Source organism: Patella vulgata, chromosome 2 (genome assembly GCF_932274485.2).
Source record: "Patella vulgata chromosome 2, xgPatVulg1.2, whole genome shotgun sequence".
Taxonomy (NCBI): Eukaryota; Metazoa; Mollusca; class Gastropoda; family Patellidae; genus Patella; species Patella vulgata.
The window spans coordinates 38420584-38441232 of NC_065880.2; the positions used below are offsets into that span (position 1 = coordinate 38420584).

The 20649-nt window shown below is 36.6% G+C and overlaps 1 protein-coding gene across 1 annotated transcript; it reads right to left on the minus strand.

The window, feature by feature from the left end:
- Window positions 1-1124: 1124 nt before the first annotated feature.
- Window positions 1125-13814, minus strand: LOC126809628 (uncharacterized). Its single transcript, XM_050534296.2, has 2 exons — window positions 13254-13814; window positions 1125-2544 (listed from the first exon to the last, which is right to left on the minus strand). Exons 1-2 carry the CDS (start codon window positions 13540-13542, stop codon window positions 1253-1255), a joined length of 1581 nt encoding a protein of 526 aa, XP_050390253.1. The 5' UTR covers window positions 13543-13814; the 3' UTR covers window positions 1125-1252.
- Between the last annotated feature and the right edge of the window lie 6835 nt (window positions 13815-20649).

Sequence of the window (20649 nt, forward strand, 5' to 3'; positions counted from 1 at the left end):
AAAACATAACAGGAATGCGTAGTGATCATGTTTATTGGAAAGAACGCGTAAATGTACCCTACTTAATACACGATACAAAAGCAGTGGTGTGACACGATACCCGGTTAGACTCGGAGAAATGGAACAAACCATTGCCTCATGGTGCTACATGTAGTATATGGTTAAGATGCTGGCTCGCTAGCCTGGAGGTCGGGTGTTCGATACCTGCATTGGCCCAGAAAGTTCATCAGGATTTTCCGACGTGGTTTCCCCTTGTCAGTGGTGCAGAATGGAGGGCCTGACAAGGACAGCTGTCTAGTCCTTCGGATAAGACGAAAAACCGAGGTCCCGTGTATATATTGGAATGTACGTAAAAGATCCGATGGCAGTTGGAATTCGATATAAGAGTAGGCGATAGTGCCGCTGCCCGGGCAAAATTTCCCTCATAGCACACTGTATGGCGTATGCCAGTCTTCATTAGCCCAGTATTGGAGCAGAACAGTAGGACGTTAAACCCCATTTCATTTCATTTATATGTAGTATCAAGTAAATAGGCAAATCTATGGTGACATATGGTCAAATTATTATGGAATGTAGTGAGAGTTATCAATAGACAATTTTTCCCTTAATTTTTTTTCTCCCCTCTTCCTGCATTTTTGGGGTGACTTTTTGGTCTAGAATTGGAGAAAAGGGATCAAATTTGCAATTTCATAGCAGTTTTGGGTAATACAGATGAGTTTACAGCGGGGGGATAGGGGCTGTAAAGTGTCCTAATAAGATTCTAAGAGTTGCTTCCCTTTACACGGGCCCATGATACAAAGTCACAGTTACTCTATCATAGGATGTGTTTACACATGGCCGCGCTAAAATACAAGAAATTTGCACCGTTTACATTGCTATGCAATAACCGTTCTCGGAACCGTTCCTGCTGCAACAAATGTGTAACTCTCCACAGAAAAGTTAATTTCAATCCCCTAAGCATGTTACCCAGAATGGAACGCTGATCGCTATAAATAATTTAAAAAATATACCATACCAAAGAAACGTGTGATTCATCAGTTCATCAAGAATATAATACAATATTTCAAACATATCGTACAATATGGAACAAAGTTTAAACGAGACACTTTTGCAATGAAGCGCTATACAAATCAATAACCCTGTTTAATGCTGATCTATGTCAAACATATCGTACAATATGGAACAGAGTTTAAACGAGACACCTTTGCAATGAAGCGCTATACAAATCAATAATGCTGTTTAAATATGAATATTAATGCTGATTGGTGGCAACACCATTTAACTGATTGTTAACTTTGGTCCAATACTGTCTCTGAAGTTCAACAACACTACACTGTGAAGCTAGGAGATGCATCTTAGCCTGATGCTCGGATTCAAACAAGTCCAGATCAGTTCTTATCAGTGACAATTTTGCTGCATGATACGCCTTTTCTTGCTCCATCTGTAACTTCAAAAAATCTTGTTCTGTGAGAGGTGGATCAGAGCTACCGTTTGATTTTATGTTCCGTGGAAATCGTTGACTGGTTACATCCTTGTGAACAGACAATCTACCAGCAGAACTTTGGAACGGGGCTGATGGCAAACGCGGATGATGAAAATGGTCAAGATAAGCAGAAGGTGGTGGTGGATGATTGTTACCTAGATAATGTAACGTACTGAAACTACGTAATCCACGTGGGTCCTCGGGAAATCGTCGAAATTCCTTAAATGTTTCTGGCTCGTTGGCCTTTGGGACACTTGGTCGATTTCTACCTTTAAGGTGTTGATTTTGATACGGTGGTGGTATCTGATATCTAACTGCATCCTCCACATTAAACAGCTGTGATGTAAACCGTCGACTGTCCGGTATCCTAGTCGAAGGTATTCCATGATCATTTGAAGATACTGGGATTGAATATTTCTGATTCATGCTAGTTAGATCATTTGGTATTTGCATATTTTGAGGTGTTTCATTATCTGGAACTGGTGGTTTGCCTTTCATAAGATCGTTAGTAACGGTTTGGGATACTATATCAAACAGGTGAATATCATTTTCCGATGGTACTTTATTACACAATTCTGCTAAACTATTCAAAGATTCTTCATCGGTAGTCTTTTTTGAGTCAACAAATTTGGCCGGTGTTCCCTTTCTCTTGCGCGAAAGTCTGAGTTTAAGTTGGGGTTTATCTATGTGACTTTCTTCTTTAAGGTCTGTATTTCTTGGACTGCCGCTCTGTGTGTTATTGTTATTATCTGCTGGTTTGGGTAAAGTTATTTTAAGCTTGAGTTGTGATTTTATAGCCGAGCTTTCTGTTTCAGTTTTTAGTTTCGGGCTTCTCTTTTCGGTCTCGAGATCATTGTTTTCATCCGTGACCGGAGGTTTCTCATCCTTGACCATTTCTATGTCGAGTTTTTCTGAATTATCCTCTTCTTCATTAATCGATATATAGATGATGTCATTGGGGTCATCTTGGTCATTGTCTTCTGGCTCTTCTGATTTACCTTCGCTGACATTTTCTGGAAGGTGTGCTTTATTGTCATCTTGCTTCTCGTCGTCCTTAGTATCTGAAAAATACAAGGGTATATTAAGCTAATTACAGATATGATATTGCTGATGGAAACTAAAGACTATACGGTAAGTCCGGTTTATTACGATAAAGCTGCTGATTGTCAGCAAACTAAAATATTGTGAAGGCTGATTCTCAACAGGAATATTAATCCAAAAATGTTGCCATCCCGTCCTGTATTATGTTGCCATCCCGTCCCGTCCTGACAAAATAACAATTTCTCAACATTCTGCAATACCACCTATACTCCTTTGAGGAGCTTCTTGTTTCAATCCGATTGTTTTTGCTTCTGAATTATGTTTTAAATTGTAATCAATCGGATACAGTTTAGCGTGGAAAAATTCACCGAACAGGTTCGATTCCGTCTAGTAAAAGCCCATGGTTCCCTGTGGGCTTCGTCAAGTTGTGGCCATGAACGGCTTAAGAGAAGAGACGAGATGAAAGGGAACGCGAGTGGCGATTATACCCCTGCCTGGAGCTAGCACCACGGGTAAAAATACGTGATCGAGATCAACGACTTTTTAAATTTTTAAAAATCCACGAAGTTCATCAGAATACTTAAGACTTGTAGCCGGGCTTTACGTTTACGTATTTTCTGATTAACGATATTTAAGATACTGTTATAAAAATCAAAGAATCCGTGATAATTTAAATGAGTTCAAATTTTTGGGAAAAATATTCAATATTCCTTACCATAAGGGGGCTCTATTTTAACGCCAGACAGTGTCCTACTTGAGGAATTTGTAATGGGGTTTGATGAAAAGAAATCTTTGTTAATGTTGTTAGCTATCTCAAAACAGTTTTCAAAATCGTCTGAATGGCGAAAAATGTACTTTAAAACAGCCAATGTGCTGACCAATTCTTTATCATCGACTGATTTGATATATCCACCATGGGATTCTAATTCCCTTTTGATATTGAATTTCCTTAATATTGTAAGTCTGTCATTTACTGAACGATTAAATTTGAGGTAAGAAACAAATTCATTAAAGTTTATCCATAAATTCGAGCCACGTTCCTCCTCCATGAGCGCTAGATCTGTTAACTGAAGCATGACTTGTAGCACAAAAATACCATTCAAATTAATAATTAGCCTCTTATTTTCACACACAACCTTTATAAAAGTTATGAATAGACGAAGGGCTATGTTGGAGAAATAACCAAGAGAAACGAGCCACGAATTCTTCGTTCCATCCGAACGACTGGTAGGTGCTATTCCTTGACAAGTGGACTCCACACTGAAAAATCTCGTACTATGTTGAGGAAATAACCTAGTTAAAACATTATCCATAATTTGAAGTGACTTACTCTATCTCTCTGCTACATAAGCTTTTACACAATGAATAATTATTCAAAATATAACCACTGATTTTCACACAAAATCTTTCTTGAAGTAAAGGTAATTGAATAATAATAATACATGCAGTACAGTCCGTATAGGCTTTACCCAAGTACACCGTAGTCGTTTTATTTAATGTGCACATAGACCCAACACACAGTCGTTATATATGCATTGGTTTTTATATTTGAATATAGGTTTATTGGTTGTGTCAAAAACAATTATCTACACACATAAGTAGCAGTTTAGTTGACCAAATCCTGGCTGTAAGCATAAAGATAGACTGACTTTCTGGGCCCTGTTTTTCGAAATTTTAACTAAAGATAAAATCCAAAGTTTTATAGTAGATACTTCAATTTCGATTGGCTAAGCACTAAAATATATCTAATATTATCCAATCAAATTACTAAAATTGGATTTTGTCATAGTTAAAATTTCGTGAAACAGCCCCCTGATTCTTCCATTTTCACTCCACCAAAAAGGATTACGTATTCGGAAAAATAACTGAAAAATCCACGATTAAACCACAAACACAATCAGTGTATTCACATGAAACTGAAATATTTCTGTGCCCTTTCTATATACAAAAAGAATGAATTGGAAGTAAAATCTCTATAAGATTGAAATGTGATACGAACATAGATAGGCTAGGAATTTCTACAGCCATGTGTTTAATACAACCTCGACCAGAAACAAATTATGTTGACAACCTGGGCTCAGATAGAGCAGACTGACGAGGAGTTATGAAGATTGTGGGTCGACGCGGACGTTGGTATGATTTCCTCAATAATTTAATCCTACCAAAGTCTGATTGATTCTGCTTCTATATATATATAAACTTATTCATAATTTGGAATTATTTCCAACTCTTCAAAATTGTAGTTGTATCTTGATTTCAAAGAAAGGTTGCCAAGCAACGAAACATATTTTTACTTTTGTCGTTAATGAAACATTTATAATACCCTAAATCACTAGAATTTGTTTGGCCCATGCTAACGTTTAGTATACAAAACATTTAATATCATGGATTTAGCTGTTCAAGTTATCAAAAATCATTGAAAATCAATACACCTTTGCTTGTTCGTCTCAAGACCTTAAACTCTGTGTATCAACCTAAAGACAATCGAAACGATTATATACTATTTAAAAAAAGTAGGGGATATTCAGAAACAATGCTGTTTTTATTAGAGGTAACCCGTGTATGTTAATAACAGGCCAATTGCCTACACATGAACACAAACAGCTTATCTGACGACCCATTTCACTCGCAAAGAGATAAACTGTCAAAAGTGAAAATAGACGTTTTTGATTTTTGTCTTAATAATGAGTCTCCCGATCCAATTAAACGTAACACACTAAAGCAAAGATACATTAAACAGTAAATCTTATGCAAGAACCCATAGGAAAGCAAACATGTATATATAAACCAGGACGCGGCAGTTTTCATCAACCCTTCCTTGAAGTGTCAAATTTGACAATGAACCCCTCCAACGTGTATGGCGCTATTGCGTCGCGTGTGCAGTTCAGTGGTTCTGTTGGGGCGATAAGTTCTTCATCTGTGAACATACTCTCAACGCATGTCAAGTGTCCATGACTATTTATCATATCACAACCTGCATAGGTATTTGCATCTGAATATAACCTACTTTTTTTTAAGAGTACATATAGGCGTAAACATGGTGTATACATATAAAATCAATCAGATGATAACTATGGTCTCTAAAGCATCCACAAGATTTTTGAAAGTAATTATCGGAAATCGCTGAAAATCAATAGGTTTCTTCGTCTGATGACCTTAAACACTGTGTATAAATTTAAAGTTACTCAGATATTAACATTAGCGTCTAGGGCATCCACAAGATTTCTTAAAGTGGTCAAATGCCATAACTCTGGGAATAATTATCGGATATTGGTGAAAATCAATAGGCTTCTTGCCTTTTTCGTCTCGTGTCCTTAAACACTGTGTATAAATTTAAAGTCAATCGGATATTAACTTTAGCCCCTAGCGTGTCCACAAGCAATTGTGGACGCCGGACGGACGGACGGGGGCGACGACAATATACGACCACATTTCAATGTGGCGTATAAAAACAGCACGCTACCGGTCCTTGAGAAGGCCCTTTTCCTAATCAGATAAGCTGGCTTAACTTGGCCATCTGGGCAGGTTTGCTTAACATTAAAGGTGTGCGAATTTGATTACCTTTTGTGGAAATTTGGTGTTCCCCAGCGTGAGATCCGTTTACTTGAACAGCAACAGTATTCACCTGGTTATCGGCACCTGTTTATGTTAGTGCCAGGAAGATTTCTATATCAAATATTATTATTTCCTATTATTGGTTAATGAGTTACTGTCCGCATAATCAATTTTTATTGTCTGGTGAATGGTCCCGTTACCAACAAAACAATAAGGAAGCGACAACATTTATAAACTTGTTGGCCACGTGTTTCGTTGCCTGGCAACCGATGTTTAAATCTATAGTGATGGTGTTTATGTACAAACAATCGAATGTCATGTGTTGAGTCATATGTTGAGTCTGCTCTAGATTCGGGGTTGATGGGTATAAAATTTCCAAAAGGGCAGATTTAGAAAACGTATTTTGCGACCAATCTTGAATTCGTAGTCTGTTGATGTACGGTTTATTTAGGAAGAAGTGACATTGTTATGATAACAGAGATACTGGTTGAACATTGTTGATAACATACGACTATGGCCGGTTTTTCTTGTTGCCCTATTTATAAACGTTCTCCGTCTAACCTTTTTTTTATTTTATTTTGTCTACGTAACCAATCTGGCCGTCTCTAAGGGTGTTAATTAATTTACAGTAGACTGGAGTCGTAGATGGCCAAATCTGAATCGCTCAGTACATTTCAAGATCATCGTTGTTCTTTGATGTTAAAAATGTCCTCCAGTTCACAAATATTGATTATTTGGACAATAATTCTTAGAAAAAATTATCATATCTCGTAATTTATAAGTAAGAGATGGGAATCCAGTACACGAAAAAGAGGTCCACCAGAAGTCAAGTAGCTCGAAATAAAATAAGAAGGGCAATGAAACATACGCCCGCGGCAGCTAAATCTTCCGACAGCCGACAAGTGTTATGGCATATTAAATATTAAATTTTGTGCTTTTGTGGGTAATAGGGGCATTTACAAGACACTGAAATCAATTATTTTCATACAGATCGAATGTTCACAGGGTTGAACAAAGTTAAATAAGGGCCATAAATGTAGAAATTGCTTAAATTCAATAGGATTCTTCTTTTTACTAACATCAATAATGCATTTACATTTAATAGATATAGGATGATAGCTTTTGTCATTAGAACATTTATAAGGGGTTCAACAAAATGAGATAAGGGTCATAAATCTAGAATTAGAAACGGAAATTGCTTAAATTCAATAGGATCTAAATAATGCATATAAATTCCATACAGGTCGAATGATAACTTTAGTATCTAGTACGTTCACATGTTTCAACAAATTGAAAAAGGGGCCATAACTCTAGAGGTATTTAAAGATCATTGTTGAAATTCAATAGGCTTATTCATTTTATTGATCTAAATAATGGATGTAAATTTCATGCAGATCGAATGGTAACGGCTATTGATAGAGCGTTCACAGGGTTCAACTTCAAACACATCTGTGTTTAATTGATCTAAATAAAGCATATAAATTTCATACATATCCGATGTAGTTAGAGCGTACACAAGGTCCATTAAAGTGAAACAAGGGATATAACTCTAGAAGTTATATAGGAGGCAGACCACCATTAAATTTCATCATCTCAGTACCCACGAATTGTAGTTCGTCTATTTATAGCAATTCTCTCTCTCTCTCTTTTCTCCCCTTTTGCATGCCCATTTGTGTTGATTTTCTGGTCTAGAATGGACGAAGAGGGTTTGAATTAACATTTTCTGCCAGGTTTTGGTAAATATTCATGATTTTGAGGCGGAAGGATAAGAGGGTTATCAGGTTAGCTACGGCGATATGTACGGCAACTAGTTACATGTTTTTAGTATGCTTCTTCAAGTTTGTGTATCTCAAAATTTTGGTGGTCAACCTCATACAAATTTTAGTGCAAAGACATGACAATTTGTTCCTCTGTCTGTAGTGAAAAGCATTCAGCCCAACGAAAATTTGGGGAAAAGTTGGAGGTGGGCAAAGAGGCCAGAATTAACATTGAAGTCAATGGGGAAATTAATGGTGGTCTGCCTCCATATACGGAAACTGCTGAAATTCAATAGGATTCTTCGTTTTACTAATTTAAATAATGCATGCAATTTTTTTACAGATCGGATGTTAACTTTAGTCGTTAGAGCGTTCACAAGATTCAACAAAATGTTACATAAAAACCATAACTCTAGAAGAAATTAACGGAAATTGCTGAAAATAAACAGGCTTCTTCGTCTCATCAATGTAAACAATATATGTAAATTTCAAACTGATCAGATAATAATTGTAGTCGTAGAGTGTTCACAAGAAATTGTGGATGACGGACATCCGGGTGGGCGGACGGAGGCGACGACATTTCCATGTGCGCATATAAAAATGGGCTTTAACGACCTACTGTTCTGTATCTACTGGGCCAATGAAGACGCGCATGTTGGATCTTTAAATGTTGGATTACGTAGGGTTTGTCCGTATATTTAATTGGGTCTGGTCTTATCTTACAAAGAGATAAAGTTACAGCCTATATCCGGTGCTGCGTTTCTTATGTCACGACTGGCTTCACATGGGATAAATAATGATCGCCACATTGTGATAAGGGCGATTAGAGGTTTTCAACATTAGTTCCAACTAGTTGGGTTTCTAGGGTGGACGAACTTGTAAAGATCGTTAACAATCAGCTTACGAAGTGGTGATTTGTGTCAATCCACATGTTGTAATGAGTTAATCGTTAAATTTATCTCAAGATGATACTCGATGAATTAAAGGCTTACTATCTTTTGAAATTCGTCCGTAATGAACTTCTGATGTCATCCAACTCAAACGATTGTAATTTCTTATTTTTAACAACTGGTTGATGGATAGTTTCTTGAAATTGTATACCGACATTTGTGTTAGGAAACGACCCATCCGTATATACACATTGTTTTTCACACGAGGTTGGATAGGCGACCCTACTCCTTGTCATACGTGGGGTCAACAGCACACAGGTTGAGTGTTCAGCGTACTAAACGAAGTTTATATATTAATTTAAAGATGCATTATGTAAGAGCCAAATCTGCCTATTGCATTTCGTATTTCTGGCTTCAAATGTTAGATAAAAGCCCATAATCAACTCTCTGGGACATCGGATGCCTCTGATTAGAACACCGCGCCCATTTAACGATAAAATTCGAGACTTGACTGAAATCATACGTTTTTTATTATCTATTTTTATAGTATTATAGCAAGAACGGTAAGATTTTTATCCAATTCTTACATAATGCATAGATACTGTGACTAAGAATCCCTTTAGAAAAGATAAAATAATTACATAATTAAGGAATCATCTAGTTTTGGGGTGTAAAACGATTCATATGCATGCAGACGGAAGATATAGCTGGTTTTCATTTATAAAGAATTGTGAATATATAAAATCAAACCTAGATTTGAAATCGTACTATAATAATTTACTGTCCGAAAAAATAAATAATAATAAAGGCCTTGATGGAAATTCCATAAATAAGTTAAGGACATATGCAATTATAAAAAATGATATAAATTATGAAAATTATTTAGATGTGATAAGAAATCGAAAACACGGAAAAGCACTAACAAATCTAAGAAATGAAATGAAATGAAATGGAGTTTAACGTCCTACTGTTCTGCTCCTAACCTGGGCTAATGAAGACGGGCATACGCCATACAGTGTGCTATGAGGGAAATTTTGCCCGGACAGCGGCACTACGGCCTACTCTTATATCGAATTCCAACTGCCAAGGGATCTTTTACGTGCACGCCAATGTGTACACGGGACCTCGGTTTTTCGTCCCATCCGAACGACTAGACAGCTTTCCTTGTCAGACCCTCCGTCCTGCATCACTGACAAGGGAGAACCACGCCGGAAAATCTAGATGAACTTTCTCGGCCAATGCAGGGATCGAACACCCGACCTCCAGGCTAGCAAGCTAGCGTCTTACCCACTTAGCCACGTGATTCCCAACAAATCTAAGAATAAGCGCACATAAATTGAAAATCGAAACAGGGAGATATTTAAAATTAGACGTAAACGATCGTTTGTGTAATGTATGTCAGGAGGTAGAAGATGAAATTCATTTGATAACAAATTCATGAACCAAATTTTTATAAACTGAATGATTTACAACAATTTAAAATACTGTTGATGAATAAAAATACAGAAATTTTAAAATGTTTAGGAGCTTTTATATACAATTCGTTTATGTCTTTGTAAAGCTGTGTATCTTGGTATAATTATGTCAATGTATGTATCCTTTGTTTGTTTCACGTATCTTTCTATTATGTTTATTTGTATATGCACATAACCTTGTAAGGTTGTTTTATGCAATAAAGTTTCTTCTTCTTCTTATACCGGGCGGGTGTGTTGGACTGAGTCTTTTATTACAGTGCTGCATTGTTAGTTACAGTATATTTTCAAAATCTTTCGATGTTTCTAATTTAGATATATTTGCAGTTTGTTTTAGGCGGATATAAAAAGAAGACAGTATGATTTAGCACCCCGTGAAAACTATATTTGCGTGCATCAGGCCATATCCCTATAACAGAATGAAAACCAAAGATCTTTTAGTTTACATTGGGCTAGGGTTCATCGCTTTTTGTTTAAAAAGGCCGATTCTCGAGTATCAAGTGCTTTGATCATAGGTTTTAATTACGCACTGTCCCACTGTTCACTTTCAATTCTATCCCATTAGATCGTCATCAGGAGATTATCTATTAGCCCCTTCAGACGCTTAGGTTGAACTGGTTTAAAAAATACACCGGGGATCGTTAAACCAGTTTAACTTTGTCGTCTGAACGCAAATGTAAAGCAAATAAACCAGCTCGCGACCTGTCTTCGAGAAGGCTTTTTATTTTAAACTGGTTCATCTAGGCCGTCTGAACGGATTGGCTTTAAAACCCCGACTCTAGCTCGCTTTGAGCATGCGCAGTACGCAGTAAGTTACATTTCTGGGGAAAATGTCGGGGTCAGGCAGCGCCAGTGTTATCGAAAGCGTGCGAGAACAGAATAAAGAATGTGAAGCTACCCATGCGTAGTTAACTCTAACCTCCGACCGAAGAGGTCAGAAATATTTAAACTGGTTTGGCTTATAGTACGTGTGAACGCAACACGATCCTCTCTTATATCCCGTTCAGACGCTTATTTTTAAACCAGTTCAAAATCGCCGGGGTTTTTAAGACAGGATCGGCGATTTTGAACTGGTTTAAAGATAGGTTGCCGGGCAACGAAACATACGCCCACAAGGGTTGTCGCACATTTATTCTTTTGTAGATAATTGGGGGCATTTATTTACAAGACAATATCATACAGATCAGATTATAATTTTCGTCGTTTGGGGGTTCACAAGGTTCTACAAACTGAAATAAGGGCCTTAACTCTGGAAGTAATTTCATTTTACTAATTCAAATAATGTAAATACATTTCATACAGATTGGATTATAACTTTTGCCATTTGAACGTTCATGAGTTCAACAAAGTAAAACAACGGCCATAAATTTAGAAGTAATCGACAGAAATTGCTGACATTCAATAGGATTCTTGATTTGACTAATTTAATAATGCATTTACATTTCATATAGATCGGATGATAACTTAATATTTCACAAGGTTCAACAAGGGCCATAACTCTACAAGTAATTATTTGAAAATGCTTAAATTCAAAAGGATTCTTTGTTTCACTAATTTAAATGATGCATATAAATTTCGTATATATCAGATGACAAGTTTCGTCCTTCGGGTGTTCACAAGGTTCAACAAAGTTAAACAAGGGCTATATAACTCGCTAAACGTAATTATTGGAAATTGCAGAAATTCAATAGGAGTCTTCATGTCACTAATTTAAATGATCGAATGATAACTATTGTCGTTAGAGCATTTACAAGGCGCAGCAAAGTGAACCAAGGGCCATAACTTTAGAAGAAATTAACGGGAATTGATGAAATTCAATGCTATTCTTTCTTTTACAAATCTAAATGATGCATATAAATTTCATGCAAATCGGATAATAACTTTTGTTTTTGAAGCGTTCACAAGGTTCAATAAAGTGAAACAAGGACAATAACAAAGTGAAACAAGGGCCATAAATCTAGACTTAATTAACGGAAATTGCTGAAATTCGATAGGATTCTTCGTTTTACTAATTCAAATGATGCATATAAATTCCATACAGATTGGATGATAACTTTTGTTGTTAGAGCATTCACAGGGTTCAACAATGTGAAACAAGGGTCATAACTCCAGAAGAAATTATCGAAAGTTATTGAAATTCAATAGGATTTTTCGTTTCACTAATTTAAATGATGCATATAAATTACATACAGATCTGATGATAACTTGTGCCGTAAGAGCGTTCACAAGGTTCAAAAAAGTGACGGATGTACGTACGGACAGGGGCGACGGCAACATACGACCACATTTCCATGTGGGCGTACAAAAATAGGGGTCTGAATGGTATATATGTTACATTTCTTTCCCCGGTCTCCAGAATATACTACGTTTGACTAGCTACCAAAGCCCTACCCACTCCGGAGTATGTACCTACTCCTAATAGTACAGCGCACAGCAAACCACACACACACACACACATACCGTACATATACAATATGCATTTTATGACAAATAACTTCGAAGTTCCATATTCAAAATTTCAAATCCAAACGTAAGGTGAATTCAATTCTGTCTGCTACGTAAACCTATCACATTTCCTTGGAGTTATAGGGCATTGTGGTATCAAGTTTTCTGGGAAGAGTAAGCTTACCATGTTTTGCATCTATGGGGTCAAAATGAGTTTTTATGGTAGCAAGGCCCCTCCAATAAAATTAAAGACAGTTTGCCAGACAACGAAAACACACGTACAGAGCAACTAAATCGTCTGTAGACGTTTTTTTTTTCATTATAAACAATTTTATTTTATTTGAAATGGATAGGGATCATGCAGATCAAAAAAGCGATAAATCTTGCCTAAAGAGCGAATGACAATTGGGGATTAGCGTTCACTCGATACTAACCGGGTCATTTCCTACCTTTATATTAACAATTCACACATTTAGCAGTGCGAAGAAAATAAAGAATCCGGAGAAAACAATAGAGATTATGTGAGCGAACCTCCGATCCTTGTCACGCACACGCCTGGGATCAAAACCATGACACATGACATAATGACAATACAATAAAGATTACTTACCATCGGGTAAACTGTAATCTGGGTCTTGTAACATACAGAATATATCAGTATTAACTTCAGATGAACCACTGTATAACTTCTTATATCTTAACTTCGTGTTCTCCCAAAACTTTCTTAACTGTTTTACTTCTCTTTTCATAACACCTTTATGAGAGTGGAATTCTTCATGGATACTCTCCCAGACATTTTTCTTTGTTTCGGAATTCACATCCTTGCATTCCAAAATTTCTCGGTTCTTTTGCAGAAGTTGTAACAGAACGTTCTTTTCTTTTAGCAAAAAACTTTTCATCGTGGAGTCGTTGGTATAAAAGCTATTGTCTTAGAATCTAAAAAGTTCCGGGATTTACTATCATGGTGTAAATAAAAGGGTGCCAAGTTATCTGTAATACGAATCTGACGTCCCTAACAATAAACAGCCTTGTGAAGTAGAATTACGTCTGTTATTAAACATTATGGAATTTAAGCGGGAAGACTTGTTTTGAGGGAGGGGTAACCTAGTTCCCAGGCCCTACCAGTGGTTTATATTTTTTGGTGCCAGGTTTACGATATATTAATTTAAACTGTCACAGTTCAGCGCCATTATCTCTATGTATTAATCGTAAACACATTCTGCTCTGGCAGTTTGTAATCCGAGACTAGTGAACCGACCTTACAGCTGAACAAGAAAACAGACCGCTTCATGGGTTGACAAAATCTCTCAAATGTAATTTTACAGTTTAATATTTTTACCAGTAGTCGTCTGGTTTGCCTTATATTGTTAAGTAGAATGTCGTATCATGGATTCTAACAAGAAAAACAACATACCCTGTCTCGTATACGACACCCATCAGTACTCATCAGTCAGAAGCCCAACCTTTTTACTGACCCTTTAGAGGGATTTAGTAACTGGATATAGCAATAAACTATAATACATATTTTTGGAAAAACATTCACTAATTTATTTTGAGGACGTTCAACAATAAAAAAAATAAGTGTATTAGACAAGCAATAGACTGCTTGCTTGAAAACGTTGGGAGAATACTCTTCGAATAATTTAGTAATTGTTCTTCCGTAAGTATGTGTTATAGAATATTACTATTGCTAAAATTGTAAAGTTCCGAAACGAAAGATGTCAACGCCAACGTAATGGGTAATGGGCCATTTTGTCAACGACATTGGCCACGGTTTGTAGTTAAGTGGGGAACAATTTTAGACGGGGAAAAGACTATCCCGGTTTTGAATCTGGGTATGCACTTCTTCTTTCACTGAAGGAAATCACATTCTTCGTCTGTAAACACTAGAATACTGATTCTGTTTTATCGAGTTGTTCCTCAAAATTGTAACTTTGGTCTGTGCTTGAACAAGAGGTATTGAATCATTATGTAAGAAACGTCATCCTTACTAAGTATCTTGGGCCTTGTTTGTGATTGTATCATGTTCATTGTTGAAGGGTATGATTTGCGGAGACTGAATATGTGTGTTAGTTGCATGACGTATCCATGTGTCATTCATCGTTTCTGAGTTTTATAGTTTATCCAATGTCGGTCTGTGTTAGCTGTAGTTCCGTCGTTAAGCTGTTTTGTGAAAATTTCAGTTTTTTGTAATTTTTTCAGAGCCTCGTTTAACATGGCGACTAGGCGGCGCCAACGCCTTGCACTGGCCAAACTGTGCCGCCTACTGAGCCCAAAAGTTGAAGACTGAGCGGCAACATACATACGTTTTGAAAATGCTTGACAAGGTTTTTCCCATGTACCAATACTATATCATGGTGCGTAGGTTTACAAAATCGTCTTTCTAATTATTTTATGGTATATTTCTGTCCGCGGGTCAGCCGCAGCAGTGTTTTGATCTCGATTTTACAGGGTATTAATCAATCCATGGTTTAACAAGATGCCAAAACTAATAGTGTATCAAATCTCCGAAACTATTTTTTAAATGCTCAGAAATCGAGTCTAAGGGAGTCAATTTTCAAAATTTTCGGGGGGAGGACCCCCCTGAACCTCCCGCGCGGGCTCTCACCTGCGGTGCTCGCGGGTCGGGCGTCGCCCGACATTGGCGCGCACGACCAAATCATTAGACGAGGCTCTGAATTTTTTTATGAAATCTTTTTAAAAAATTGATTTATAGAATGTACATGTAAAACATATATTTCCTTGTCTATATTTTGCAATACTTTGGGCGCTACTGACCAAAAAACGCTTTTGTTTGTTCTTGTTGGTGATTAGTATAAGACTCAAGTAATATACGTTTATTGATATTTTGCAACTGAAAATATGTGCTAGATATATGTGTTCTCTGGCGGTTACATAGGTCATCTGTTGATCGGTGCATAAGTCCGGCTTTGAAAAGTAATTGGCATTATGTATATATGTGATGTAGTGGTTTTGAGAGAGTTTCTGCTGGAACATTTAATTGGCAATTAGTACATCACCACTATATACATGTACAGGTGTAGGGGAATCCATACCAACACTAATAGATTATATAGTTCAACATATGTGTTGTTATGTTCGTTACGCATACATGATTGATACTGGATACAAATATCAAAACAACGCGGCTTTTATTTGATTCATCAACTGTGCACTAACATGTAAATAAAATTAAAACTTCAATGCTCTATTAGGGGTCGAGTGGTCGAGTTTTAGATCACACAATCTGTTACTGAGTCAAGTGACATGGTTTCGATAATCACCGTGTCCTCCAGTTTCCTCCACTACCAAAGCATATCTACGCGAAAGTGAATAAATTATTGCACTACACGTCAACAATAGTTTAGTTCCGACATGACCTAGTTTGTATCGAGCGGACGTGAAACCCCATTTCTTTCTCCTCTCTCTCTCTCTCTCTCTCCTAATGAATATATATATATATATATATATATATATATATATATATATATACAAGATGATTAACGGTTTTAAACAAGGGGGATAATTCTATAAAGCTTATTTCCCGAAACTCCACTATTTCTGCTCGAGAAGAACCATCAGTATTCTTAGGCTTCGTTTAACCTGTTCTGTAACTAGCAGATCTCTCATTTTGAAAAGTGTGTCAGTGCCCGGGCTTATTGTGACTACAAAAGTTGTTATATCATTACATGTATATTCAGGTACAATACCAAGGTCAATGACTAGAAGACAACAAACCTCATTATGTTTCTCATTCTTTATCGGTCCCTAGTGCTATGATGTTAGTCCAAGAAAATTTTGGCTTCAATTAGGGCAATGTCTGTGTAGTTGCTTCCATATTTTGGTGGAAGCATTGGTTGTGTACGTCTAGTTATTTTTATGCTTAATTTGATTCTCTAAGATTTGAATATGACATGCCCATGCCCGTGGTTTAATCAGCAGATCTTAAGGAGGCTGCCATGGAGGTTGTATTTAATTACACACGTGAAAATTTTAACATTTGGCTTGAATATTTGGATAAATATATAATTTTCTAAAAGGAAATCGATTGTCTTGTATACGACCGCGACTGCTCATTAGAACAAAATGAAAAGCCATTTGTTGCACCGAAATGAAATCGTCTAATTTTGCACAGAATGAAGAAGTCTAATGTTGATATTTCGATAAATGGTCGGGTGTGTCTATGTTAGATTTATTGCTGGGGATGGTAGAGACAAAATATAGATATTTTGGCTTTATTTTGATCAATCTCTGCATGAGGTCGGGCGTGTCTTTTATAAACTATAAATGGGGAATAGTTTGGTGAAATATAGCAGGTTTCGGGTGGCGAGACCACATTAGTGTTTTGGATTTCCTGGTTCTACGATGTCTTCTGTTGCACATTTCGATTGGTTAATGGGTTGTTTATTGACCATCAAATCATAACGAGGCCAGCCAGACCAATAATCGCGACGAAAATACGTCACTGTACGTAGTTGGACAGGAAATAGAATGGATTGTGGGGAACTTGCATGTAGCTATTTGTTTGGCCAGTAGACCACGACAGAGCTACGAAAAACTGCGATGAGTATGCTATCGTACAGGCAATGATGGACACCATTGACAGGACCGGATTAAAACCTTTTAGGGGCTCTTAAAGACTGCAAAGAGTTTGGTGCTCCCATTATATGTAATTCAAAGTAAAAACGATACTTAACGGTAAATGAACACGAATACTTCAGCAAAAAGAATAAAACGATTTCAAAATTTTTTACTCTATGATAGGGCATGCGATTTTAAAACTATTTTATATCTGACGAATCTCTTTAGCAAAGATCGAATTTAATGTACGTTTAGATACTGTTCAATAAAAAAAATAGTTCGACACGCCATATTTATTGGTTAGAAGAAGAAATGGATAATTTTATATGGCCCTAATTATTAATTACAATATATTACTTTTACTATTGGCAAATCAATGGCAGATTTCATTATGATATTAATATGTCGTGTTAGCTTTTCCTTTAAAATAAAATAGAACTGGAATGAAACTACTGGCAATTATCTAAAAACATTTTGAACTTCATACATGACTTCCTTATCACCAAAGCAATCTAGGCTGAATGTAGTGTGCAGTCTAAAACAAAGGGGTATAAATGGGATTGCTTTTTCAATATGTTAAATACTATTTGATGTAAGTACGTACTGATAGAAAATTGTCGATCGTTGATGTAGAAAATATTAAAAATCTTACTTAAGCCCCGACCTACTCGAAGTTGATTAGAATTGGATTCCTTGTACAATCTGACAAGCATCTTATATTTTGTTGCTTTTGGTAGAAGTGGGGTTTGGGTGTCCTAATGATCTACCTCGTGCGCAAGGTCTGTCACTTAGTCAAGTTGTGTGGTATCGATCCCAGACTTGTACGTGGGTTTATTTATGGGTCATCCAGTTTCGTCACACTTCCAAAGACCCCTACGCGCAGGCGAATTATTGAAATGAAATTGCACCATGTCAGTCCCGAAATGACGTGTTTTGTGACGAGAGAACGTTATGCTCAATCACCCCCTCCCCCCCCCCTCTCTCTCTCTTTGTAGAAAGATAAATGGTGTCAACGTCCTCTCGACACATATCTAGTAGTGAGCTAAAACCGGAGAAAACCCACGAGGTTAGACAGGCGAATATAGGCTTAACCCTTCTCACTTTTCTATCTTTTATGACTGAATTCACAACCATACTAGTGTAATCTAAAATTAACTTTAAAAGGGCGCATTTATGCGGACAAGCCACGGAATATAAAACAAAGGAATAGCACCCATCTCTAATCACAACTGTGCATCCAATGAATGAACAAATTATTTTAACCAAAAGCGATAATTGTAATACAATTTTACATACGTCTGACTAAAACATGACCATACGTATATAGGAGTTGACGTGACATAAACACCACTCTTCATATTTAATTTAAAATATGTCATGATACATCGTGTCTGTATAATTTAGAACAATGGCGAGTTAATTTCATGGTGTCCATCAATGATCTATCTATAGTTGAAACGATTCATCACTGTTTTATTTAACGGCGTGTAACTGAAGGCAAAATAAATAGGATACTTAATATAATGATTTGAGCGGGGGAAAATATAAAGCCTACAACAGTTGCTAGAATAAAAAACATCACTACACAGATAAATACAATCGGTCCTCATAAACAGGAAATCATAATAAAAATAAGTTCATGAGCAAATGCCAATTCAGCAGTGACCCTTGAATAACACATCCTAATCCTAGATCGCTATAGGTCGTAAAAATCACTGTTCATTTAGGTGACAACAAGTCCCAATAGGCCAGCGGTGACATACCAATAAAAGAATATGAAATGTGATTTAACGTCTTGCATTTCTACACCGACTGGGTCAGCGAAGACGTGCATAAACCATGTTGTGTGGTGCTATGAGTGATATTTTGCAGAGTTTCCTTGCAAACCAATACCCCTCGCTTCTTCGTACCATTCGAACAACTAGACGCACTTTCGTTGCCAGGCCCCCTGCATGCACTTCTGACAAGGGGAAACAGCAGAATTGTTATGACACAAACAAATAGGGTAGAAGAATTATAGTTTAAACTGTAGCCGACACTGCTTGCGGTCGAGTTTGATTGCCAAGAGTTCAGGTTCTCTTTACAGATTTAAATGACAAACATCATATTACAGGAGAATCTTTTTTGGAGGAACCCAGTTATTCTCTATTGTTGAGTTGTGAATTCATGGATTTAATTCGTGTGTTTGGATTTAATGGGAAACAAACAGAATGTATTTAGAATCTGAAAAGACTGGGATTCGTAGAAATCAAACACATATTCGAATCCCACACCAGTTCGAGCTGCGTCATACTTTTGCATCGTCTTTTTTTAAACACTTGGCTGTACATGGTAATTAGCATTTGTTGACCTCGCGGGTAGGTATATTTATAAGCTATAATATATTCGTGTTTGAAAGTGTTGTCTACGACAGTTTGGTGAGAAGCTAACTCTATCACAGATTAATACTGACGACCATCCTAGATTGCGTGACGATTTAAAAAAACTCAAGATGTTTTACGACAAAAAGGAATATATTTTATGTATAATATATACTCTTTACTTTGTCGAATTCCTTATCGTGTAAACGTCTATAATCTAGTCCAGTTGAAAATATAACTTACTTATTATTGAATTGAATATCATATCTGTGATACCATACTTATTCTATTGTATATCCTTGACGATAAAATTAATTTATATGTCATGCAAATATTTCTGTACTGTTTAGTTTTTTGCGAAAACGCGTAATCCCCCACTTCGAACCTCCCAGGCGCGGGAGAGAGCAATAGTGTACTCTATATTTACCCCCCCCCCCCCCACAGACACACACACAACCAGTATGTCAGTAAAACTATTCGGCTATTAGCTATGAACAACCTTGCAATTTCAGCTACATCATGTCTAGGTTGCCTTCATTCTCGGGCGCATATGCGGATAAAAAAAATATACATGAAACAAACAAACATATTACGTGCATAATTATAGGTACAATCGTACAATCAAAACATTTTCGGTAATAAATGCTACGACATTCAGAGACTTATTTAGTCTTTCAATGGCAATGACAATTACCTGTCGATACATGGGCCATTACCCGGAGGTTAAATTCTACAATATAACTTCGGTTTCTAATATCCAAGTTCACAACTATGCCTCCAATTATCTATAAACTATAAATAATATGGGTGGTACATTTGTATCTTCATTTTCAAGATTAATGATTGCTGTATCACCAATTTGACCAAAAAACTTTCTTTTGTTTCTGTGTAACTTATTTACGGCATAAACACTATATTCTAACTCGATAAAACAATTGCCTGGTAACGTATCATTTTACGAATTTTCATCGTATACTTACCATTTCTTTAAAAGCTAAATGTTGACATTTGATTTTCAGGTGTAATTTTATTTAAATGAAAACTTTTCTTAAATAGTCTTTAATT

Excerpts from the sequence above, each read along its gene's own strand:
- LOC126809628 (XM_050534296.2), bottom strand. The coding sequence starts at position 13,542 with ATGAAAAGTTTTTTGCTAAAAGAAAAGAACGTTCTGTTACAACTTCTG. Across the intron at positions 2,545-13,253 it reads AGATTACAGTTTACCCGATG|ATACTAAGGACGACGAGAAG; the intron begins GTAAGTAATCTT and ends TGTATTTTTCAG.